At 44.8% G+C, this 26,619-nt stretch overlaps 2 protein-coding genes across 2 annotated transcripts in view; both read left to right on the top strand.

Annotated features, from left to right (window-relative positions):
- The window catches only part of sepsecs (Sep (O-phosphoserine) tRNA:Sec (selenocysteine) tRNA synthase), a 23,590-nt gene extending 21,828 nt beyond the window's left edge, over positions 1-1,762 (top strand). The window contains exon 11 of the mRNA XM_076288441.1: positions 1-1,762. This exon is cut by the window's left edge and continues 426 nt beyond it. The gene's annotated coding sequence lies outside the window, so the exon portion shown is untranslated.
- Positions 1,763-6,571: 4,809 nt separating this feature from the next.
- On the top strand, positions 6,572-26,386 carry lgi2a (leucine-rich repeat LGI family, member 2a). Its single transcript, XM_076289552.1, has 9 exons — positions 6,572-6,750; positions 7,041-7,112; positions 10,401-10,472; positions 15,668-15,739; positions 16,747-16,818; positions 17,532-17,701; positions 21,177-21,341; positions 24,462-24,823; positions 25,928-26,386. The coding sequence occupies exons 1-9, from the start codon at positions 6,572-6,574 to the stop codon at positions 26,384-26,386; spliced, it is 1,623 nt and encodes a 540-aa protein (XP_076145667.1).
- The last annotated feature ends 233 nt before the right edge of the window (positions 26,387-26,619 follow it).

The following is a 26,619-nucleotide window of genomic DNA, read 5'->3' as shown; positions in this document are numbered from 1 at the left end:
CACCGACATGCACACTCACACACACACATACACACACACACACACACATCGCACACACACATCGCACACACACACACACCACGCACACACATGCACACACACATCGCACACACACTCACACACACACATCGCACACACCGACATGCACACTCACACACACACATACACACACACCGCACACACACACATCGCACACACACTCACACATCGCACACACCGACATGCACACTCACACACACACATACACACACACCGCACACACACACATCGCACACACACTCACACACACACATCGCACACACCGACATGCACACTCACACACACACATCGCACACACACACATCGCACACACACACATCGCACACACACTCACACACACACACATATATACAGACATGCACACACACACACATACATACACACACACACACACACACATACACCACACACACACACATATACACTATACACACATACACACACACACACACACCACACCACACCACACCACACACACATACATACAGACATTCACACGCACACCACACCACACCACACCACACCATACACACATACATACAGACATGCACACACACACACATACACACACCACCCACACACACACACACAAACACACCGCACACACACCACACCACCCACACCACACCACACCACACACACACACACACACACCCCCACACACACACACACCACACCACACCACACACACACACACCACACCACACACACCACACCACACCACACCACCCACACACACCACACCACACACACACCACACACACACACACGCACACACCACACACACACACACCACACCACACCACACACACACGCACACACCGCACTGCAGGTTCCTTGGACTCTATACTCATCTGGGTCAGCCTGGCTACCTGGTTCAGATGTGCTGCTGATCCACTACATATTGTTTATAAAGTCTATCTGTCTGGTGTAAAGTGTGTCTGTCTCACTGAGACACTACTAGCATGTAGCCAGATGTATGATTCCATCATGGCTGATTTATGATTACATCATGGCTGATTGTTCTTTTCTGGTCATGATTATTATAATTCTGTGTGAGTGATTCCTGTGTGAGTGATCTCTGTGTGTTGTGAGTGATCCCTGTGTGAGTGATCACTGTGTGAGTGATCTCTGTGTGAGTGATCCCTGTGTGAGTGATCTCTGTGTGTTGTGAGTGATCTCTGTGTTTTGTGAGTGATCCCTGTGTGAGTGATCTCTGTGTGTTGTGAGTGATCCCTGTGTGTTGTGAGTGATCTCTGTGTGAGTGATCTCTGTGTGAGTGATCCCTGTGTGAGTGATCTCTGTGTGTTGTGAGTGATCTCTGTGTGTTGTGAGTGATCCCTGTGTGAGTGATCTCTGTGTGTTGTGAGTGATCCCTGTGTGAGTGATCTCTGTGTGTTGTGAGTGATCTCTGTGTGTTGTGAGTGATCCCTGTGTGAGTGATCTCTGTGTGTTGTGAGTGATCCCTTTGTGAGTGATCCTTGTGTGAGTGATTCCTGTGTGATGTGAGTGATCCCTGTGTTATGTGAGTGATTCCTGTGTGAGTGATCCCTGTGTGTTGTGAGTGATCCCTGTGTGAGTGATCTCTGTGTGGTGTGAGTGATCTCTGTCGAAAGCAAAGCATTTTCTGTTTATCATTAACTTTTGCACTTATTGAGCAGATTGGAATAACATTTATGTTATATGTCTAAATAAATCCCTAATCACTGGGAAAACAAATGATCACATTGCCTTATTGTCTTCAGTTCTTCAGTGCTTATCTTTGGTCCAGCTGCATTCTGGGACTTGTAGTGTGGCTGTGGACGTGCCTGTGTGTATCTGATTAGATCTGCTGCATTCTGGGACTTGTAGTGCGGCTGTGGACGTGCCTGTGTGCATCTGATTAGATCTGCTGCATTCTGGGACTTGTAGTGCGGCTGTGGACGTGCCTGTGTGTATCTGATTAGATCTGCTGCATTCTGGGACTTGTAGTGCGGCTGTGGACGTGCCTGTGTGTATCTGATTAGATCTGCTGCATTCTGGGACTTGTAGTGTGGCTGTGGACGTGCCTGTGTGTATCTGATTAGATCTGAGCTGTAAGATGACTCCAGTATGTGGAAGCGCTCAGAGTGATGAAATTCAATATCTCCACACAGTCCTCTCCACTGGGCTCAGCTATTCATTCACTATATTATACAGCCATGCTGATGCAGTTAGGCCAGGCAATCACACACACACACACGCACACACAACAAACACACACACACACACACACACACAACTAACACACACACACATCATACACCGCACCAAAAGAGGGAACCTATCTTACAGCTGTAACAGACACATACACACACACACACACATCATACACTGCACCAAAAGAGGGAACCTATCTTACAGCTGTAACACACACACACACAAGCCCCACCTGTAACAGACACACACACACACACACAGACACACACACACACAAGCCCCACCTGTAACAGACACACACACAAACACACACACACACACATACATCATACACCGCACCAAAAGAGGGAAGGTATCTTACAGCTGTAACACACACACACAAGCCCCACCTGTAATAGACACACACACACACACAAGCCCCACCTGTAACAGACACACACACACACACACATCATACATAGCACCAAAAGAGGGAACGTATCTTACAGCTGTAACACACACACACACAAGCCCCACCTGTAACACACACACACACACAAGCCCCACCTGTAACACACACACACACACACACACACACACACACACACACACACACACACACACACACACACACACAAGCCCCACCTGTAACACACACACACACAAGCCCCACCTGTAACACACACACACACACACACACACAAGCCCCACCTGTAACACACACACACACACACACACAAGCCCCACCTGTAACACACACACACACACAAGCCCCACCTGTAACACACACACACAAGCCCCACCTGTAACACACACACACACACAAGCCCCACCTGTAACACACACACACACACACACACACACACACACAAGCCCCACCTGTAACACACACACACACACAAGCCCCACCTGTGCAGCCTGGACGTTGTGGGAAAGTGAACATCTGCAAACAGTCCCAAACACGCAGCTTATCCTTAATCACACACACACACACACACACACACACACACACACACACACACACACACACACACACACACACACACACACACACACAAGCCTCAACACACACAGTGCTCTCTTTCACAAGCCTCAACACACACAGTGCTCTCTTTCACAAGCCTCAACACACACACACACAAGCCTCAACACACACAGTGCTCTCTCTCACAAGCCTCAACACACACACACACAAGCCTGAACACAGACAACAGAAGCCTGAACACACACACACACACACACACACACACCGCTCTCTTTCACAAGCCGCAACACACACAAGCCTGAAAACACACAGCACAAGCCTGAACACATACACAGCACAAGCCTGAACACACACACACACACACACATACAGCACTTTCTGTGTGTGGAGGTGGGTATGTTGAGAAGAGAAGGACAGAGCGAATGAGAGAGGAGGGAGAGAAAGAGAGGAGAGGAGGAGAGAGAGAATGATGGTGGGGAGGAGGGAGAGTATCCCCTCTTCCTTTCTCTTCCTCTCTCTCTCTCTCTTCCTCTCTCTCTCTATAACTGCCTCTTTTCTTATTCATTCGGTCTTACTGTGAGATTACTGTACTGTACTTCTCTAGCTCTCTCTCTCTCTCTCTTTTTCTGTCTTTCTCCTTTTTCACTCCCTCCCTCACTTTCGCTCTCTCTCTTTCTCTCCCTCTCTGTCTTTCTCTCTCTCTCCCTGTCTCTCTCGGCATCTCTCTCTCTCTCCCTCTTTCTCTCCCTCTCTCTCTGTCTCTCTCAGCATCTCTCTCTCTCCCTCTGTCTCTCTCTCTCTCTCCTTCTCTCTCTCCCTCTCTCTCTCTGCCTGTAGTTGTTGCTGACGATGCCCTGATGCGGCAGTTAGCAGAACCGAAGTGTTCCGGGATGTTCTTCTCTTTCCTCCACATCGACCACAGCTGTGTCACTCTTTAAATCTCTCTCTCACTTTCATCTGTTTCCGCATCAATTTACCCTGCGGCCACACACAACACTTCTGTTTCCATGTGGGAACTACACCCTCAGAGCAGATGTAGCTCAAGAGAATATCTTACCCTTAACAATTCCAGGGTTGAGCTACTTCAGATCATTGATTTCCCTGTGACCTGTAAATGGTGTATGATGGTGTCTAATCTAAATGACCAGTCCAGTGCTGTGTATGATGGTGTCTAATCTAAATGAGTCCAGTGTTGTGTATGATGGTGTCTAATCTAAATGAGTCCAGTGCTGTGTATGATGGTGTCTAATCTAAATGACCAGTCCAGTGCTGTGTATGATGGTGTCTAATCTAAATGAGTCCAGTGCTGTGTATGATGGTGTCTAATCTAAATGAGTCCAGTGTTATTGTGTATGATGGTGTCTAATCTAAATGAGTCCAGTGCTGTGTATATGATGGTGTCTAATCTAAATGACCAGTCCAGTGCTGCTCTAGTTCTAGTTGTATAACTTAGTGTGGAGGCAACAAGACACTTATTTCCTCCTTTGTAAAGGACCCGCCCTCCTCTCATCTAGAACACTGTCTCTCTCATCTAGTACACTGTCTCTGAGTGTAAAGGACCCTCCTCTCATCTAGAACACTGTCTGAGTGTAAAGGACCCGCCCTCCTCTCATCTAGAACACTGTCTCTCTCATCTAGTACACTGTCTCTGAGTGTAAAGGACCCTCCTCTCATCTAGAACACTGTCTGAGTGTAAAGGACCCGCCCTCCTCTCATCTAGAACACTGTCTCTGTGTGTAAAGGACCCTCCTCTCATCTAGAACACTGTCTCTCTCATCTAGAACACTGTCTCTGAGGAGTCGGGGGCAGGGATGTAGTGGAGGCTAAACGCAAGTAAACGCACTTTATCCACCTCTGAAATGTCAGAAATAGAGTCTATCCACCTCTTATTAGAGTCTATCCACCTCTTATTTGACCACTACACCCCTGGTCGGGGGCCTACACAACGCTGGCAGACCGTCAGGGCAAACGTATACTGCATTTCTAGTCTTGCTAAGGGTTGTCATTATTCTCCTCACAGGGAAAAATAAACTCCTCACAATGACAAATCACCTGTCAATGGACCCCCGAAAGGTGTGTCGGGGGTGTGTGGGGAGTAGAGAAGCCGAAAGATGGAGATTACGGCTCCAGTTAAAGCCGTCCGCTCATGACGCAGATGTAAGATGACTTCTTTAGATAGCTCCTTCTTCACGCCATAGAAGCCATATATCTCCAAAGTCTGGGTCCCTGTCCAGGGTCCTGAAATGCTCTGTTCTCAGGTCAGCAGTTCAACATACTCTAGCATAATCACACACACCTCCAGATTGACATAGCATAATCACACACACCTCCAGATTGACAGTTAAAGGCGGACTATGCAGTTTTTTTTTAGCTTAATTTACCTTAATTTACCTTAACGTAACAGCTTCGGAGTCATTGGAATGGTTATATGACTTTTTTCAGGTTGAATGGTGGCCGTCTCGCTTCCCCCAAGCGTCTGTGAGCGGGAAAAAAAACCCTGGCAACTTTGGGCCGGCGGCATCAGTGTCAGGAAGTAACGACTGTAACGAATTGCGTTACTGCATTTAAATACACATACACGCCAGGCACCGGCTAGAAAAAGGTAGCAGTGTTTCTCAGACATTCGTCATGACAGAGCCAGTGAAAAGACGCAAAAACCGAGAAAAACAGCGAAGAAATTGCCAATACTGCATAGTTTCTCTTTAACCATAGAATAATCACAATATATTTCCCTATTAGAACCCTTTATGGGGCAAAACACTATATTTGGTAACTTCTTAGACATACAAAATGGGGCGGGATGGTTGTATTGGGAGCACTGAGGTGTCAGGTGTGACTGTAAAAAATGGTTATATTTTGGGCCTCAGAGTTGAGGCAGGAGGGCCCCTTAGCAGGATTTTGCCTAGGCCCCATGGAGGTCTGAATCAGCACTGGTTAACCATGGCATAATCACGCACATCTCTCTCATGATTTCAGTCAGAGAATGTTTGTAGCTGATTAATCTATAAGACAAACATGAAGTGACCAATAGGCTATCATGATTAAATGTAGGCTATAATTATTTGTGGTTCTGTTTCATTTACCCAACTGTGTAATATGATTATTGTAAAAACTGGCTATTTTATCAGCAATTAAAAACTAAGTTATTCCCCTGAGCTTAGATGCGTGTGAATCACCACTTCGTCCTGAGCGAATCGGCAATCGACTGTGTAGCCCAGCAATCGTTGTTCTCCGACGCGTAAATAAATAATGAAATCGGCCGAAGAGAACTGCGGCTGATTTGCTGATGTCAGGACTTCAGTGCAGCATTTCATGGCTTTGGGCGGATACTCGACGGCTGGCTGAAACGCTCTCTCCCCGACACACACATATGCCCACCCGGCAGACGCGATGCTGTCCTCCGCTAGACGCTGCGCTTTCACAAGCGTGTTGATTTTGTGCCTGTGCTCGCCAGCCGATTTGAAACGGGTTTTTAGGTGTCCGTCGACATGCACCTGCTCGAAGGAGTCCATTATTTGTGTCGGATCCAACTATGTCCCGCGGATCAGTCCAAACGACATCAATTCACTGTGAGTAAACAACAAGCTCCTAATTAAAGCAGGCTAGTCCTGTGAGAGCGGACCTCTCCAGAGATGTTTCTGTAAGACAGCGAAAGGCTATCAGATAATGATAGAAATTGCCTCTGTATTCACCGTCGTAAGAGACATATGCATAGGCTACGCGTATGGTGCGTTGTGATTGCGAATAGGTATAAAGAGTGTATTTGGGTTTGCTGTTGTGCGGTACGACGAGGCTGGGCGTGTGGTGCGCTAATGTAATGTGGTCACTCTTGCCTTGTCTGCGTGCCCTCTCTCCTCAGGAGCATCGTCAACGCCACCTTCACCGAGGTCAAAGAGTCGATGTTCGCGCACATGCCCTCTCTGCAGCTGCTGTAAGTGAAAACACACACCCACACAGAAAGAGAGAGAGAGAAAGAGAGAGTTCAAGCGAGAGAGTGCATATCAATCGACTCCAATAACACAGACAGAGCAGATCACCATGTTTTGCTGGCTGATACTGATACATCTCACGTGAAGCACCTCTAACTAACAACACAGCTCAACTCAGTGTGAAAGACTAACACAGCTCAACTCAGTGTGAAAGACTAACACAGCTCAACTCAGTGTGAAAGACTAACTAACACAGCTCAACTCAGTGTGAAAGACTAACTAACACAGCTCAACTCAGTGTGAAAGACTAACACAGCTCAACTCAGTGTGAAAGACACTAACTAACACAGCTCAACTCAGTGTGAAAGATGAACTAACTACAGTACACATCTCAACCCAGTGTGAAGTATTAACTAACAGCTCACCTAGTGTGAAAGACTCTAACTAACACAGCTTACCTCAGTATGAAAGACTAACAAACTGGTGTTAGCCTGATATGGGAAGAGAGATACAAGAAGTCAGAAAAGCTTAAGTGAGTGAGAGAGAGAAAAAGTGTGTGTGTGAGTGTGTCTGAGAGAGAGAGAGAAAAAGTGTGTGTGAGTGTGTCTGAGAGAGAGAGAGAGAAAGTGTGTGTGTGAGTGTGTCTGAGAGAGAGAGAGAAAGTGTGTGTGTGAGAGTGTCTGAGAGAGAGAGAGAAAGAGAGAGATGTTATTATCTTAGATAGAGGGCTAACACAGCTCAGCCCGCTGTGAAAGACTCTCACTAACAGACTACAGCTCAGCCCGCTGTGAAAGACTCTCACTAACAGACTACAGCTCAGCCCGCTGTGAAAGACTCTCATTAACAGACTGCCCTGCAGGAAAAAACAACCTGACCAGGTTTGCTGGTTGACCAGCTTGTTAACCAACTTGTTTGACCATCCTATGATGGTTGACCTATACCAGCAAAACATACCTTCAGCTGGTTTACCCAGGCTACGATGGTAGAGGTCAGGTCATGTGTGAGCTGTCGATGTGAGTTGACCAGTACTTACAGTAGGTCAGAGATGAGGTGTGGTTGTGGTGATGAGGAGATGGACCTCCCCCGTCTTGATGCGGCCCTAATGTAGCCCTGATGTGGCAATAATGTGGCCCTAATGCGGTCCTAATGCGGCCCTGATGTGGCCCTAATGAGGCCCTGATGTGGCCCTGATGAGGTGTGGTTGTGGGGATGAGGAGGTGGACCTCACCCGTCCGACAGTAATGCGTTGCTCAGGTTGCCTGTTTTACGCTGCTATTGATTCAGATGAAAATGAGCTTTTCCCCACAAAGAGTTTATGCAGGTCAATACACAGTGGACATAGTAGCTGGACAATCCCCTTAAAAGTATAAATAGAGCGAAATAGGATCTAATAATATTATAATAATATTATCCCTCCTCACAGCCTTTGGGAAAGCTGAAGGCTTTTAAACAAGATGTTATCTCTCCTCTGGCATCAGACACACATGATGGTGCACACACACACACACACACACACAGACGCACATGAAGGCTTTTAAGTCCCACAGATGGTGCAGCGTTTCTATTCTTTTTATTCTCTTCTTTGGCTTCTTATTTGATTGTTTTCTTCACCAAGTCAGCTCCACAGCCTCGGCTGACTAGAGCATCATATAAATAATCCCAATTACACCTCTAATCTGACTAGAGCATCATATAAATAATCCCAATTACACCTCTAATCTGACTAGAGCATCATATAAATAATCCCAATTAGATAGATAGATAGATAGATAAAGATAGATAGATAAATACTTTATTGATCCCCAAGGGGAAATTCAGGGGGTCTCAGTAGCATACAGACATCACACACAACATGCACTTACAGCAAATGGTAAATATAAGTATAAGTATAAACATATAACCAAACACCACTGTACAATAGAGACAGTAGGAGATAAGAAAGCTAACAAAACTAAAAATACTATATAAATTAAATGTAAAAGAAACAGTGTGCTTAAGGGTGGTCAAGTATGAGACGCTTGTAATGACAGGGCCTGTAGTTCTGTGTGCAAAGTGAGGTGCTCAAGAGAGTGAGTATCCTGGTGAAGGTGCAAAGTAGTCCAACAGTAGTTCTGTGTGTATGGTAAGGTGCTCAAGAGAGTGAGAGTGAAGGTGCCAAAAAAGTAGTCCAACAGGAGTCCCTTAGTTATGTGTGCATGGTAAGGTGCTCAAGAGAGTAAGTGTCCTGGTGAAGGTGCAAAAAGTAGTCCAACAATAGTCCTTAAGTTAAGTGTGCACGGTAAGGTGCTCGGAGAGTGAGTGTCATGGTGAAGGTGCAACAAGTAGTCCAGCATTAGTCCAACAGTGCAATAATAAGGTCTAGAGACCAGCATAAATAATATGGACAAATAGGAGAGCAAAGTATAATATAATGTAGACAAGGTAATATAAAAAACTATAAAAACTACGTCAGTGCAGAAACAGGTTGAGGTAATAGGGTTACAGCCATTCAGTATAATTGTAGCAGAAGCCATTGATCGATCATGTGTGCTAATATAGCATGAAAAACATGAAAAACAGTGTAGCAGGAAAGCGGTAGTAAAAACATTAGGCTGTGGTAAAACAGTAGTAAAGCAGTAGTGGGTAGTCAGTACTCAAACATGGAGAGGGTGGAGAGGCAGACAGACTAAGCAGACTAACTAACTAATTACACCTCTAATCTGACTAGAGCATCATATAAATAATCCCAATTACACCTCTAATCTGACTGAAGCATCATACAGGTATAAATAATCCCAATTACACCTCTAATCTGACTGAAGCATCATACAGGTATAAATAATCCCAATTACACCTCTAATCTGACTAGAGCATCATATAAATAATCCCAATTACACCTCTAATCTGACTCTAACCCGGCTCTGATCTGATTCTAATTTGACCCTGATGTGTTCTTCAGCCCCTGCTCTGAGCTGCACTCATCTGAGTCTCTCTCTGTGAGTGTGAGTGAGTGTGTGTGTGTGTTGTGTGTTGTGTGTGTGTGTGTGTGTGTGTGTGTCCTGCAGATTGCTGCCCCTGCTCTGAGTCTGCATATTGGCTGGATAAATTATACTCTTGAAAAGTGTCCTGCTCGCAAATGTAAATGTGAAACTCAAACCAATATTACCTAAGCACATGACCTTACTGTACTGTGTGTGTGTGTGTGCTTGTCGTGCGGTGCGTGCATGTGCGCTTGTGTGTATGTGTATTTGTGTGTGTGTGTGTGTGGTGTGTGTGTGTGTGTTTTGTGTGTGTGTGTGTGTGTCCTGCAGATTGCTGAACTCTAATGCCCTCACCACCATACGAGATGATGCCTTTGCTGGTCTTCCTCACTTGGAGTACCTGTGAGTAACTCACACGCACATGCACACACACACACACACACTGTAGTCAAATGCACAGCCTACTTCAAGAATGGTTACTTCTCTGCAGTCCTCATCAACAACAACAATATCTGGCTTTTTTGCAGCAACATTTGAAAACACATTATTTCCACTATTACAGAGTTTGAACATGCAAGATGAGACACATACATTCTTGTAGATTTTGCATGGTGAAGCATATGGAATTATGTGTTCAACTAGTAAGTCAACAATTCTGTCATGTCTGGCAAAGTACATTCCCTTATACACACAGCAGCCATTCAGAACATGAGATAGGGATTCAATAATTATCTGACTATCATGGTGCAAACAGTGGGAAGAGAATGTGTTAGGGTACCAAAGAGAAAGATTGAGTCTAGTTGGAAGAACTTGTAATCTGGCTTTGGCTGCAAAAGTCACTATGTCTTCATCAGTTTTTGAGTATTGAGTGAGAGACAGCATGATCTGCAGTAGGAAGGCAAGCAAGCTTTCCCTGTAGTTTTAAACCAGTCCAGTGTTGTTGCTGTCGCTGTTGTTGTAGCTTTACACAACACACACACACACACACTGACACACACACTGACACACACACAGACACACACACACACACACACACACACACACACACACACACACACACACACACACACACACACAGACACAGTAATATACTGCACATTGCTGATACAGTGTCCACATCACTGTCAACGTGCCTGAGTCCAGTAACAGGTGGAATCTAAGCTACCAGAGCATAGCACCCCTGGATCCTCTTTATTATTGGCCGTTAGTGGACTGTACTCATCACTAGTGTTGCTATTGGCCATTAGTGGACTGTACTCATCACTATTGGCCGTTAGTGGACTGTATTAGTGGACTGTACTCATCACAAGTGTTGCTATTGGCCATTAGTGGACTGTACTCATCACAAGTGTTGCTATTGGCCGTTAGTGGACTGTACTCATCACAAGTGTTGCTATTGGCCGTTAGTGGACTGTACTCATCACTAGTGTTGCTATTGGCCGTTAGTGGACTGTACTCATCACTATTGGCCATTAGTGAACTGTACTCATCACAAGTGTTGCCATTGGCCGTTAGTGGACTTTATTACACGGCTCTTCACAAAACAAGTAGAACGCTCCATTGACTTGAATGGGATTTCCCGAAGTTCTAGCGGTCATTATTTCCGAGGAAAGGACCTCTGAAAAAATATAATGACCGCTGTCAATGGTAACAGAGTTTGTGCTTTTACTTCAGGTCTTTCATATCACTATGCAAGGACTGGAACTTCATTCAAAAGTGAAAGCAGACGGTTGATCCGCTGTGTTCTAAAGAATGTTTGATTCAAGTTCAGCTTGTATTGTTGCAAACTATTTGTTTCAGCAAATGCCACGATGAACGGTAACAAATAGGCTAGGCTATGTAGGCTAAAGTCATCGTTAGGGGTGAACGATTTTGGAAAAAAATCTAATTGCGATTTTTCTCACCAATATTGCGATTGCGATGCGATATGCGATTATTTTTAAGCTCTTTATCTTCTGTCTTATTCAACAAAGACAAGCAATATATTATTCTATAGTATGACCAACACAAAATTAGATAAGTTAAACATAAACTGTTCTTTCCTGGAGCCCAGGCCTATGTTATGGCATTAGGTCATTGAATAAGATTGATGAATGAAATATTTTTTATTTAACTATTTGAATCACATTAGTAGACCTATATTTGTTGAACTTCCAGCCTTGTAAACATTTAAATTCTGATACGTTTCTATTTTGTTTCCATTTCATGTAGATATGATCTTCTTTCGTTAGCTAACAAATAGGTCTACATGTAGTGGCACTGACACGGCTTCTCCTTGTCCTGTGCTCTCCATACACACACACACACAGACCCGCTCCTCTCCTCTGTAGGCTACTTGCACGTGAATCGGAACAAACTACTGTAGATTGTTGTAGCGCAAATAAATGCGGCCGAATGACCGTTCGGCTCGGTGTTAACTAAAGGTTAGCATCATCAACACCGCAGCGCAATATGCATGCATGCAAATTAACTAGTTTGTTCATATCACAACAAAGCCAATCGCGGAGACAAAACTCTTTAAACAGGCAAAGTTATCAGCAGTTAGCAGCATGTATGTAGCCTAGAGCCTTAGCTGGTAAGCTAATGTTAGAACAGCTGGGTTTTTGGTGGTTAGCTGTGTCAACTACTTGCAGATAACATTATGCATCAATTCATTACCTGTGAGATGAAATGTTTGTGCCGCCAACCCCCTTGGATATCGCAAATGCCCCCACTGTCACTGTACTCCAGTAAACAAAGTCCCCAGTGCACAGGTGAATGGCTGCTGTGCAGCCTAAACAGTCGTGGAGTTTTAACCCTTAAAGGTGTAGATTTTTGAACATTCTAAGTTCTGCAACAATTGAAGGTTCTAAAATTCTATGTTGAATTCAATGAACCCAGATATTCTTTAGAACGTTCATTTCTCAACATTCCCGTCACACCGGTGTGACGGTACTCCTTTAAAGGAATACGCCACCCCTAGGTGAAATTGGGTCTCTCCCCGCAGTCCCTAGAGTTGGATGAGTGAGCCAAAGCGTTTTATAGCCGACCCAGCCATTGTCCTAATCTAGAAACGGCCCGGTTAGCTTTAGCTTAGCGTAGTTGCTGTAATCCGGCGCTGCCAGCTAGCATGTCGTTGCAAAAGTGAATCAAATAACTCAAGATTTTTTATAATTATTTCTCGTAACCTGTACATTCACATCGAGTACAAATGTCAATGCAAATTAACACGAAGGGATTTACTAGACCAATTTAGATTTGTAACTATTTTCAGGCATAGCACCGGCAAAGCACCGCTGCCAGGCGCAAAGACATCACGCAGCATCTGAAAACCCTCAACTTCACGCAATACACCAGTGTTAGTATTTTGAAGTTAGTTTCACCGAAGGACTTTGGTTTCACATCTACTGGGGAAAAATGGCTACTTGCTGTGTGAAGGGCTGCGGTAACAAGCAGAGGACACGAACATAATGTTTCACAGAATTCCAAACCCAGTGGAACGAAGAAATCTTTGGCTTGCTGCCCTCGGCATTCCTGCAACAACTCCAGTGGATAAAATCAATCAGTATCGTGTTTGCGAGGAGCATTTCAAACCGGAGGACTACAAAGAGAAAATGCAGTAGGCCTATGCTACGAGAAAAATGCTGTTACATCTGAAGGATACGGCCGTCCCATCCATTTTCAGTACAGAGGCAGAACAGTGTTCATCATCCATGCCTGTAAGTATAATTTCTATCCTTCTTTAGGTTATACGTTGCTAACGTTATAACTGAAACGTTAGTCTGACTCACATTGTCGCTTCCAGTTTTATTGTATAACTTCATTAGGCTGCCGTTTCACCCTATTGACAATATGACGACTTTACCTTTTATCGTTACCTGTCAGTCGGCATGGGTTGGCACACTCCACACTCACACCACCTGTTCGTGTTTGCTCTCGTTCGCTCATCCGACTCGCCTTGACCAGTCGCAACGTCCTCTCTTCACAGATCCAAAGCTCGCAACTCCTCTTCAGTGAACTCAGGTTCGAAAAGGTAGGGTCTTGGATCTTGGTAGTCGAAGTCATCATCTTCGTCTATTGTGTAATCTTCCATATTCATCGGCATTAGAACTCTTAGAGAAAGCCCACCTGTCAGTGTCAGCCTAGTAGCAGAGAACTTGGTAGTCATGCTGGTGTATTGCCGGAAGTTGAGGGTTTACAGATGCTGCGTGATGTCTTTGCGCCTGGCAGCGGTGCTTTGCCGGTGCTATGCCCGAAAATAGTTCCAAATCTAAATTGGTCTAGTAAATCCCTTCGTGTTAATTTGCTTTGATATTTGTACTCGATGTGAATATACAGGTTACGAGAAATAATTATAAAAAATCTTGAGTTATTTGATTCACTTTTGCAACGACATGCTAGCTGGCAGCGCCGGATTACAGCGACTACGCTAAGCTAAAGCTAACCAGGCCGTTTCTAGATTAGGACAATGGCTGGGTTGGCTATAAAACGCTTTGGCTCACTCATCCAACTCTAGGGACTGTGGGGAGAGACCCAATTTCACCTAGGGGTGGCGTATTCCTTTAAGGGTTAATCGTCAGCTGGACAAGTGAACGAAGTTACCAGCAAGAGTAGCAGCACAGGGGAATTATGAACTAGAACCAGGGACATGGCAGGTTCGAGCAAAAGGTAATGAAGAGGTTTATTTTTAACCAAAGTAGCTCTACTGATCAGACCTTTCTTGACACTGTTAGCTGGTCCTCTTGTTTACGTTTTTTGCTTCTTCAGTGGTCAGTGTGAAGAGTCGGTGGCGCATCGGCAAGCGCAAGTATAAATGCATTTTAGTGACGTCACATATTACGAATCGCAGGCTTTGCGGTTTGAAAATCGCGTTTCATCATATCGCGATATTATCGCAAATGCAATAAATCGTTCAGCCCTAGTCATCGTGGGGAGTTTATTGTTTCGTTTTGGCAAGTGGCCATGTAATAAGCGGGATAATGTATAGAACGCCGCGCGTCGGGGTCCGGTTCGCCCTGTCGGGACTTATTTTCCCAATAATGACCGGCGTTCTATACATTATCCCTTACTTAATCACAAGGACATTTTTACAAGTTATAAAATTGTAAGAAGCCGTATCCTTAATTCTTTTGCAAAGCTTTTAGTTTTTCTTCACAAATAATAAGCAAAGTCACTTTTGTTGCTAGGCAACCTTAAACAAATGCTACCGTCTGTTTTTCTCCGGTTTTATTGTTGCATCACATTCCATTCCAGAAGTCCTGGTTCAGCCCCGATTCGGCCGTTCCCTACTCCAGGGCCGTCCTGAGCCCGTCTGGCCTGCGGCCCCGGTCCGGCCTCCCTGACACCAGGGCTTTACCCCAGACACCAGGGTTTTACCCCCAGACACCAGGGTTTTACCCCCAGACACTGGAGTTTTACCCCAGACACCAGGGTTTTACCCCCAGACACTGGAGTTTTACCCCAGACACCAGGGTTTTACCCCACAGTGGAAAAGGGCCATCCATGACCTCCAGCTGTACCTGTGGACACTTGAGTTCTGCTCTGTTGCTTCTGCAGGTTCTTCTATACGTACACTTGAGTTCTCTTCACAGAGTGGTTCTACTCTGTTCCTTCTGCAGGTTCATCGAGAACAACAAACTGGAGATGGCATCCCGCTTCGCTTTCAGAGGCCTGAGAGACCTCACCCACCTGTGAGTGTATGTGAGTGTGTGTGTGTGTGTGTGTGAGTACGACCTGTTATGCCTTCAGAGGCCTGAGAGATCTCATCTCATCCACCTGCACTCTAAAAAACATTGGGTTAAAAACAACCCAATTTCAACCCAACCACTGGTTAAATAGTGGTGGAGCCCAGCACTGAGTTATAGGCTAGTGCTAGACTAATGTTAACCTACCAGCTGTTGGTATGCTCATTTTAGTTCGTTTTGTTTCTGTCAGCAGTTCATACCCAGTGAACAAAGAACTATGTTTTTTTGAGTCTGTCTTTGTGTATATTTAACATTAACAGTAATTGTAAGTTAATGTTGGCTAACGTGCTTGAGGCTGAACGAAATTGGCAGGCAGAATATCCATTCATAGCACGAAGGGTACGTCTCTGGGTGGACTTTTAAAATCCGTCTGGATAAAAAAAAAGTTAAAGATACATACCTTACGAAATCGCCTGATTTCCATTGCATGCTGACAGCTGCTGGACTGGACGGTTGGAAGAATAACGATTTTTTTTTCTCGAACTCTCAAATAACTATGCAGCTGTGTTAAAGTCACCCAGGTGCTGGGTAGTCTACTCCGCGTCAGGTGGGAGAGAGGAGGGGCACTGTCCCAAACTATCAACCCAACAAACTGGGTAACAGAAAATAACCCAGCGTTTGGGTTGAGAAAAGTGTGTGTGTGTATGTGTGTGTGTGTGTGTGTACGTCCCATTATGCCTTCAGAGGACTGAGATGCCTTATCCATCTGTGTGTGTGTGTGTGTGTGTGTGTGTATATGTGTGTGTGTGTGTGCATTCCATTATGCCTTCAGAGGACTTAGAGACCTCATCCACTTGTGTGTATGTATTTGTGCGCGGGTGTTTCCTCTGTCAATCAATCGGTCTGTTTCTATGGAGCTAACTGTCAATCAATCGGTCTGTTTCTATGGAACTAACTGTCAATCAATCGGTCTGTTTCTATGGAGCTGACTGGAATCCTCTGTCCTCCCTCAGGTCGCTTGCAAACAACAATATCAAGGCTTTGCCCAGGGATCTGTTCAGCGACCTGGACTCTCTGATCGAGCTGTAAGTCCAACAGACAAGCACCTCATAAACAACCCAACACACAAGCACACCTCATAAATAACCCAACACACAAGCACCTCATAAACAACCCAACACACAAACACACCTCATAAACAACCCAACACACACCTCATAAACAACCCAACACACAAGCACACCTCACAAATAACCCAACACACAAACACACACCTCATAAACAACCCAACACACAAACACACCTCATAAACAACCCAACACACAAACACACCTCATAAATAACCCAACACACAAGCACCTCATAAACCACCCAACACACACACACACCTCATAAACAACCCAACACACACACACACCTCATAAACAACCCAACACACAAGCACACCTCATAAATAACCCAACACACAAGCACCTCATAAACAACCCAACACATAAACACAACACTACACTATTCCACACACTACTGCCCCTACACTACTGCCCCTACATCCACACACTACTGCCCCTACACTACTTCCCCTACACTACTGCCCCTACATCCACACACTACTGCCCCTACACTACTGCCCCTACATCCACACACTACTGCCCCTACATCCACACACTACTGCCCCTACACTCTGCATGAGCACTGCTAAATAAATTAATGTAATTGTAAAGGCTGAACTGTGTGCTGAGTGTTTCTGCTTGACCCCTGAGTGCTGATGTGTTGTGTGTGTGGCGCCCCCCTGTGGCAGGGACCTGCGTGGCAATGCATTTGAGTGCGACTGCCGTGCCAAGTGGCTGATGCAGTGGGTGCGGGGGACCAACGCCACCGTCTCGGACATCTTCTGCGCTGGACCCGAGGACATGAAGGGCAAGAGGCTCAACGACATGGCCAGCATGCACAACGAGTGCATGTCCACAGGTGTGTGTGTGTGTGTGCGTGTACAGTGCAACCAGAACGTTTTCAGACCCTCTCAAAGTTTCCACACGTATTCACTTAATTTCTTTCCCTCATGAATCTACACATAATAGTCCAATACGCCACAAAAAAGCAGGTGTTTGGAGTGTTTTGTAAATTAAAAATGTAACAATAAAAGACTGACATATTCCATGTACATTAGTATTTAGACCCTTTGCTATGACGCTTGCAATTGAGCTCTGCTGCATCCTACCTCCATCAATGATCCTTGAGATGCTTCTACAACTTAGTATTGGAGTATTCTGTGTAGATTTATTAGAAAAAAAGTACCTGAATGCATCTAAAGATGAGTCTGAAACATAACAAAATATGAACAACTTGAAAGGGTCTAGGAGGGAAAGGGACTTTGCGTTTGCACTGTATGTGTGTATGTAAGGGAATTTACTGAATGCAATTGACATTCCATGGCATGGTTCCAATTGACATATTTATGTGTTAAACAATCACATGTTCTGTTCCAATTGACATGGTTATGTGCTAACCAATCACATGTTCTGTTCCAATTGACATGGTTATGTGCTAACCAATCACATGTTCTGTTCCAATTGACATGGTTATGCAGGGACGTGCACAGGAATTTTGAGGGGCAGTTGCTCTGACCTGAAAAAAGGGCACCCCCCCCCCCAAAAAAAAATCACGGGCTATATGAAGGACTGAGAATAACAGGGTCTTTATTAAAATATATATACACTTCTATATATATAGACGTAAAACACTGAAATACAGCACTCAATCACCTTAACTAATAACATGACTTGAGTCATGAAAATCACCAACATCAATATCCCTATCAATATCCTATCAAGTCACTGATAGGTTTCTCCAAATGTGGGCTCATCATCTGACCAATTACATATTATTGTTATTGCCATTATCATTATTATAATGCCCACTAGTGCTATTTATTAGGGCTGTCAAAATAACTGATTAATTTCGATTAATTAATTTGAGAAAAAATAACTGATTAAAAAAATTAGTGCAGATTAATCGATTCCGTATGACCTTTGACCCCGAGCCGTTCTAGTCAGTAAAATTTAGACTGTAAAATGAAGGAGAGAGAAGAAAACGTGCTGCCTGGATCATTGATTGGAACATTTACTTTTAAAACCCTAAAAAACTAAAACTAAATAAAATGTTGAAAATAAAGTCCTTTGCAATGTCTGCAAGTGTTGACATTGAGGGAGTGTTAATTTATTTTCATTGTGTCCCCTAGGTTATATCTGTGGCCTGAAATGCCTTGTATGTGAAAAAAAAAAATTCTTCCCGAAGCACTTTTGAATTTATTTCCTCAGCATATTAGGTCATATGATAGATTATTATGGCCATTATTTGAAAAAGTGAAAATAATAATAAAAGAGTTTTTGAACTTTAATGTCACTAATGCTGATTATTCAATGATTAATTTGAATTTAAATATTTAAAATACTTTCACAGCAAAAATTATATATGCGATTAATTTAGATTATGTATATATATATATATATATGATGATCCAGAACGCGGCGGCGCGCCTGGTCTACAACCAACCCAAGAGGGCACATGTTACCCCGCTACTCATCCAGCTACATTGGCTACCTATGGCGGCCTGCATCAAATTCAAGGCTCTAACGCTTGCCTACAAAGTAGTCTCCGGTTCTGCTCCCACCTACTTGAATGCCTTCATACAGACATACGCTACCTCCAGACCACTGCGCTCCTCAGACGAACGACGTCTAGCTCTACCTCCGGTACGCTCAGGCCAATCCAAACTTTTCTCATCTGTTGTTCCTCGTTGGTGGAACACACTGCCAGTTCCTACAAGGGCAGGGACATCCCTCTCCATTTTCAAAAAACTCCTGAAGACCCAGCTCTTTAGAGAACATCTCCTCTCATAGCAACACTTACAACAAGTCTTGCTGATCCTAGCACTCACCAGCCGTCTTAAACGGACACGTAACTGTTAAAAACAGCACTCACTGATGCACTTATTCTTACTGTACTTATTCTTATGTTTTTTAAATTGTCCTAATATTGTTGAGAATTGCTCTAAAACTTAAACTGTTTACCATGTTGTTAGTCGCTTTGGTTAAAAATGCGTCAGCCAAATGTAAAATGTAATGTAATATATATATATATATATATAGAGTATGTAATTAATTAGATTAATTTTTTTAATCGATTGACAGCCCTAGTATTTATGTTCTGCTCAGGCAAGATCTTTGAAATGATAGCCTATGTTTTTTTAGATTACAATTATTTAGCATGCAGCTCTTTAACCCTGTACTTTCTAGCATGGTCCTCTCATCTCATATTTGGTGATCATCACTTAGGCCTACCTGCCCTCTGTGCCTCCTCCTGGTCCACATTTTCCTCACATGTTCTGGAGGCTTGTGACTGCTCCTCATCTTCAATGTAATGTAATTATGAAACATTGCCATTAGTAGGCTAAAATACGAGTCTGATTAATTAATCAATTCGCTTACACAGTGTCATGTCATCTTTATCACAGAAAGTTTCTATCAGCATACATGTAGGCTAGCTTTAGTTTGCCTAATGCAGGGGTGGGCAAACATTTTGGCTCAAGGGCCACATTGGGTTTTGAAAATTGGCCGGCGGGCCGCACAGTAGGCTAGTAGCATAATGTTCAAGTTAGTTCTGCTGCAAAGGAGATAAGAGTAGGTCTACCATCTCTATTTAACATGATGTTTTGACATTGTAAACGTTCTCTAAGAGTGAAAAGCAGTTTGCTGTAAAGCTAACCAATGTCGTCTCTGTCACAGGAAAAAAATAGCGAGCAGCCTGATAACCAAATTAAATGCTCGGCGGGCCGGATGAAAGTGCTTGGTGCGTGGGCCGCAGTTTGCCTACCCCTGGCCTAATGCCTACCAAAACTGGCTATGTGGTAACGGGCTGCTTGTCTGCGAGCTATCTGTCTGATTATTTAGGCTAAACGTGGCAAACTCAGCCTGGATTTATGAAGATTTGAATTCATTTCATAAAACTTGATGATGATCGTTCGTTTGTTATACATCACAAACTCACTTTTTCCGACAACGTGGTTTCACGACAATCTCCTTCTGCCGCTCATGCAGGCTCAGCTCAGGTGCCGGTCGCGTGCAGCGCTGAAGCCACGTAAACAGAGTTTGCCCTTCCCCTATTGACTTTCACTTTCGGTGCCCGAATGGAAGTGAATGAGCCCTCGGAAGGGCAACGTGAGTCGAGAAGGCCATATGGGCAGTTGCCCGGGCAACCTGAGCACCCCTGTGCACGTCCCTGTGGTTATGTGCTAACCAATCACATGTTCTGTTCCAATTGACATGGCTATGTGCTAACCAATCACATGTTCTGTTCCAATTGACATGGTTATGTGCTAACCAATCACATGTTCTGTTCCAATTGACATGGCTATGTGCTAACCAATCACATGTTCTGTGTGCAGACTTTGTCCTCCACCAGTCTGTGACCTCAGAGTCTCTGTCTGTGGACACCTTCTCCTTCAAGAACGATGTGTATGTGGCCATCGCTGCGCCCAACACCGAGAGCTGCATGGTGCTGCAGTGGGATCACATTGAGATGTTCTTCAGGAGCTACGACAACATCACAGGTAGGCTAGAGCTAGGACAACATCACAGGTAGGCTAGCATCAGGAGCTAAGACAACATCACAGGTAGGCTAGAGCTAGGACAACATCACAGGTAGGCTAGCATCAGGAGCTAGGACAACATCACAGGTAGGCTAGAGATTCCAACACAACATCACAGGTAGGCTAGCATCAGGAGCTACGACAACACCACAGGTATGCTAGCATCAGGAGCTACGACAACATCACAGGTAGGCTAGAGCTATGACAACATCACAGGTAGGCTAGCATCAGGAGCTAGGACAACATCACAGGTAGGCTAGCATCAGGAGCTAGGACAACATCACAGGTAGGCTAGAGCTAGGACAACATCACAGGTAGGCTAGAGCTATGACAACATCACAGGTAGGCTAGCATCAGGAGCTAGGACAACATCACAGGTAGGCTAGAGGTTCCAACACAACATCACAGGTAGGCTAGCATCAGGAGCTAGGACAACATCACAGGTAGGCTAGCATCAGGAGCTAGGACAACATCACAGGTAGGCTAGCATCAGGAGCTAGGACAACATCACAGGTAGGGCTAGAGGTTCCAACACAACATCACAGGTAGGCTAGCATCAGGAGCTAGGACAACATCACAGGTAGGCTAGCATCAGGAGCTACGACAACATCACAGGTAGGCTAGAGCTATGACAACATCACAGGTAGGCTAGCATCAGGCACTACGACAACATCACAGGTAGGCTAGAGCTAAGACAACATCACAGGTAGGCTAGCATCAGGAGCTAACACAACATCACAGCATTCTGGCAGAACTGCACGTGCGCAAGGCTTCACGACACCAACCTCGCTCCAGCTGCAACATCACAACACATGATTGGCACAATGTATTCACATCATACCACGATTGGCCCGATGTATTCACATCGTACCACGGTTGGTCCGATGTATTCACAAGTCAACTTTTGGCGGAGGAAGGGGCAGAATGTGTGTCGGGCTGCCATGTTTGCGTTACGAACTAACCCCATACATTTCTATGGGAGATTCTTTAAGTGTTGTCTCCTCATTAGAAAGGCTCTGCTACAACTTCTCAGGTAGGTTAGATCATGTTTGGTCATATAGATTTATACCTGCCCTGGGCCCTCAAGGTTTCAATGAAAGGTCCCAAGGCGTAGATTAAAACTTTAGAGTCTAGTATGTTATAAGACAGTGGTTCTCAAATGGGGGTACGCGTACCCCTGGGGGGACGTGAAGGCACTCCAGGGGGTACGTGAGATTTGAACCCTTAGAACCCCATTAACGCAAAGTGCGTCAAAAAACAAACCCTTTCTTCTCTGTTACATTGCTCCGCAACTGTTCATCGCAGCGAGATAAATGCGTGACAGAGCAGAAGTGGAGCTTTCCAACGAGACCACGCACTTGTCTGTACGTTAAAGTATGAAAATAAAAAAAATCATGAAATTAAATCAAATTGCATCATATTTACAGTCTATACTCTGCGTTCACCTACGCACCCATTACTCTTGTTTGAATTACTCGCGAACCCATGAATGCATTGATATGGCAAGCATATCAGATGAAAGAGGAGACACGGGGCTATCCATTGGTACTATGTATATCGATCCTTCTGGCTTATAAAAACAGACGAAGTGACTGCAAAATAATAACGTCATGTACAAAAACCAACGCTGCACACCCATTACTCTCTTTTGAATTACTCCCGGACCTGTGATCGCATAGATATGCCATGCATGTCAGATGAAAGAGGTGACACAGAGCTATCATTTGATACCAAGTACATCCTTCTGGGTTATAAAACAGATGAAGTGACAGCTAAATAATAACTTCATTTAGCTCGATGACCTCACGTTTTTGTCTGTTTTTGTGGCAAAGCATGTTTATAATACAACGCTATTGTGTGTTTCTCTATGGCAAAGAATGTTCATAATCCGGTTTTGAGATCCTAGCAAATTCCTGTATGGCATCCAATTCAAGGCTTACATTGCATCCCAATTTGTTTGACAAAGAAACACCTTTTTTGCCTTTACTTTGTTCATGGCAATGCAGTAAAAAGTGAGAATCATAGGTGCAGACACCATAGGAACACAGCTAAACTCGGGTCAAGTCAGGTCAGATCAGTTCTGTCACACATATGTAGCGCAGAAAGGTCATTTTTAATCACTAAATAAAAAAAGGCATTTACCACATACAGTATGTCTGTAAATTGCTCAGCCCCAGAGAATCCCTGCACCATGGCAATGATATTACCAGATTCAGGACAGTCTGCCCTACACACACATGAAATGCATGTAGAGCTATGAGCTTGCTGTGGTGAGATACATGTCAAAATATAATAATTTTTATAATATGCTTTTTATATTTTAATTCTTTAAAAATCAATGCTAGTACTAATACATGAATAGTTAAAATATACATATATTTAAAAAGTAGAATCCATGCAAATATATGTCCAGGAAAATATATGTTCATAAAATGAATTTTATATTTCAGTAGGCTATTCAATTTCATTATCCTAAAAACCCAGCGTCACCTCCATACCAGGATGGTTTGACCCAACCCGTCACATGCCACCCACCATCACCTGTCAATTACTGTCAAAACTCAAACGATGGAGTCGTGGTTGAAGCGTAGTGTTAATTCTTGTGCGCTGGTTAGGGGGTACTTGGCTGAAAAAATATTTCACAGGGGGTACATCACTGAAAAAAGGTTGAGAACACTGTTATAAGACATACAAGGAAACAGAAAGAGAAATGTGAACACCAGATATAGGTCAGTTAATTGTGCAGATGAAAGCTGACACACTGTTGAAGCAGAGCTAACTGCCCCCTAGTTAATTGTTGAAGCAGAGCTAACTGCCCCCTAGTCACTGTTGAAGCAGAGCTAACTGCCCCCTAGTCACTGTTGAAGCAGAGCTAACTGCCCCCTAGTCACTGTTGAAGCAGAGCTAGCTGCCCCCTAGACACACTGTTGAAGCAGAGCTAACTGCCCCCTAGTCACTGTTGAAGCAGAGCTAACTGCCCCCTAGACACACTGTTGAAGCAGAGCTAGCTGCCCCCTAGTCACTGTTGAAGCAGAGCTAGCTGCCCCCTAGTTAATTGTTGAAGCTAACTGCCCCCTGCAGGCCAGTCTATCGTGGGCTGTAAGTCGGTGATCATCCAGGACCAGGTGTTTGTCATCGTGGCGCAGCTCTTCGGTGGCTCACACATCTACAAGTTCGACGAGGACCAGAGTCGTTTTGTGAAGTTCCAGGACATCGAGGTGTCCAAGATCTCCAAGCCCAACGACATCGAGGCGTTCCAGGTGGCAGGGGACTGGTTCTTCGTCATCGCCGACAGCTCCAAGGCAGGCCTATCCACGCTGTACCGCTGGAACGATAAAGGGTTCTACTCCCACCAGTCCCTCCACGAGTGGTTCCGCGACACGGACGCCGAGTTTGTCGACCTGGACGGGAAGGCCCACCTGATCCTCGCCAGCCGATCACAGGTACCCCTGGAGCAACCACATCACAGCTTACCTGAACACAAACTCCTCTCTAAAGCACCCTTCCGCTGCACATGTGTTTAAAGGAGAAGTTCGGTGTGATATTGACCTAAAGTGTGTTGAAACATGATACCGAGTGTGAACGTATGTCTCATAGCTCACCTCGCACTCAGAAATCTGGCGCTAGTTAGTCAATGCTACTAACACAGTGTTTCGTTTTGGTGCCTCGGGCATCGGCCTAGCCATGCAAATAAATCATTGTTTTACACCATTTATGAGGCTCAACGTAGCTCCATACTTCATTGGCAGACTTCCGAGGGCCTTGACATTTAAAACGAGACATAGAGAACTTTGAAAAAGCACTCAGATTCTAAAAATAATTCAGTGGAAATGCATGGATTCAGTTGCTTCCGTAGCAGCAGCAAAACTCTGGTAGTTTATTTACAAGATGCTTCCGTAGCAGCAACTGGAATCCATGCATTTTCACAGAATTATTTTTGGAACCTGATCCCTTATCATACCTGTTCGTTCGTACTCGTCGCTCGACTTATTGTGACTAAATTCAAGATGGCGTCGAACGGTAAAATTCCTTAAGGTACTGTCTGTATAAATCGTCTTGTAAATAAACTACCAGTGCTTTTTCAAAGTTCTCTATGTCTCGTTTTAAATGTCAAGGCCCTCGGAATACTTTGAGCCTCGTAAATGGTGTAAAACAGTGATTTATTTGCATGGCTAGGCCGATGCCCGAGGCGAAACAACGAAACACTGTGTTGGTAGCATTGGCTAACTAGCGCCAGATTTCTGAGTGCAGGGGACAAGCCGAGGTGAGCTATGAGACATACGTTCACACTCGTTATCATGTTTTAACACACTTTAGGTCAAAATCACACCGGAATTCTCCTTTACAAGTGGAAAGGAATGCAAAGCGTCTTTCATACTGTGGAGTTTTAAATTGACTGAAGCATATGAAATGCTTTGGGGCGTTTGACATAATTAATTTAAGAATTTAAGCCTTTCAGCGTATGTTATTGAGGATTCAATCTGTGTATGAATGTGTGTGTGTGTGTGTGTGTGCGCGTGTGTGTGACTCCTGTGGCAACTGTCCAGGTACCGGTCATCTACCAGTGGAATCGTGCGTCGCAGCGCTTCATGCTGCAGGGGGAGATCCCCAACATGGAGGACGTGGTGGCGGTGAAGGCGTTCCGCGTGGACGAGGCGCTCTTCCTGGCCATGACGCGCTACATCGGCGACTCCAAGGTGCTGCGCTGGACGGCGCCTAAGCACTTCTCGGAGGTGCAGGCGCTGCCGTCGCGCGGGGCCATGATCCTGCAGCCCTTCAGCTTCAAGCGCCGCCACTACCTGGCGCTCGGCAGCGACTACACCTTCTCACGCATCTACGTCTGGGACGCCGACGGCGGAACCTTCCGGCGCTTCAAGGAGGCCTACATCCAGGCACCGCGCTCCTTCACCGCCGTCTCCACTGACCGCCGAGACTTCCTGTTCGCCTCCAGCTTCAAGGGCAGCACACAGATCTACGAACACATCCTCATCGACCTCAGCCTGTGAGGGTCACTACGCCACACACACACACACACACACACACACACACACACACACATATACAAACACACACACACACACTCACACATCGATCTGTATCATTGAGTCTTTTACATTTCTAGTATGCCTAAGTAGTAGGTATTAGTGGGCCCAAGTTAGCTTGTAAAGCGCCCTATAGTTCAGGTAGAAGCTGGTAGATACTTTATTTATTTGTTGGGTTTATTATAATTTTGCACTGA

The sequence above is a fragment of the Alosa pseudoharengus genome, unplaced genomic scaffold (genome assembly GCF_046254945.1).
Source record: "Alosa pseudoharengus isolate Yale_2024_CS ecotype anadromous, Long Island Sound unplaced genomic scaffold, YU_APseudo_1.1 YU_APseudo_1.1_scf_17, whole genome shotgun sequence".
Classification (NCBI taxonomy): domain Eukaryota; kingdom Metazoa; phylum Chordata; class Actinopteri; order Clupeiformes; family Clupeidae; genus Alosa; species Alosa pseudoharengus.
This window is presented reverse-complemented; position numbering and strand designations above follow the sequence as displayed.

Bases quoted from the DNA above. Each gene is read 5' to 3' on its own strand.
- lgi2a (XM_076289552.1), top strand. From the start codon at position 6,572: ATGCTGTCCTCCGCTAGACGCTGCGCTTTCACAAGCGTGTTGATTTTG. The intron at 15,740-16,746 runs GTGAGTGTATGT...GTCCTCCCTCAG, and splicing joins CTGAGAGACCTCACCCACCT to GTCGCTTGCAAACAACAATA. The intron at 21,342-24,461 runs GTAGGCTAGAGC...TGCCCCCTGCAG, and splicing joins GAGCTACGACAACATCACAG to GCCAGTCTATCGTGGGCTGT.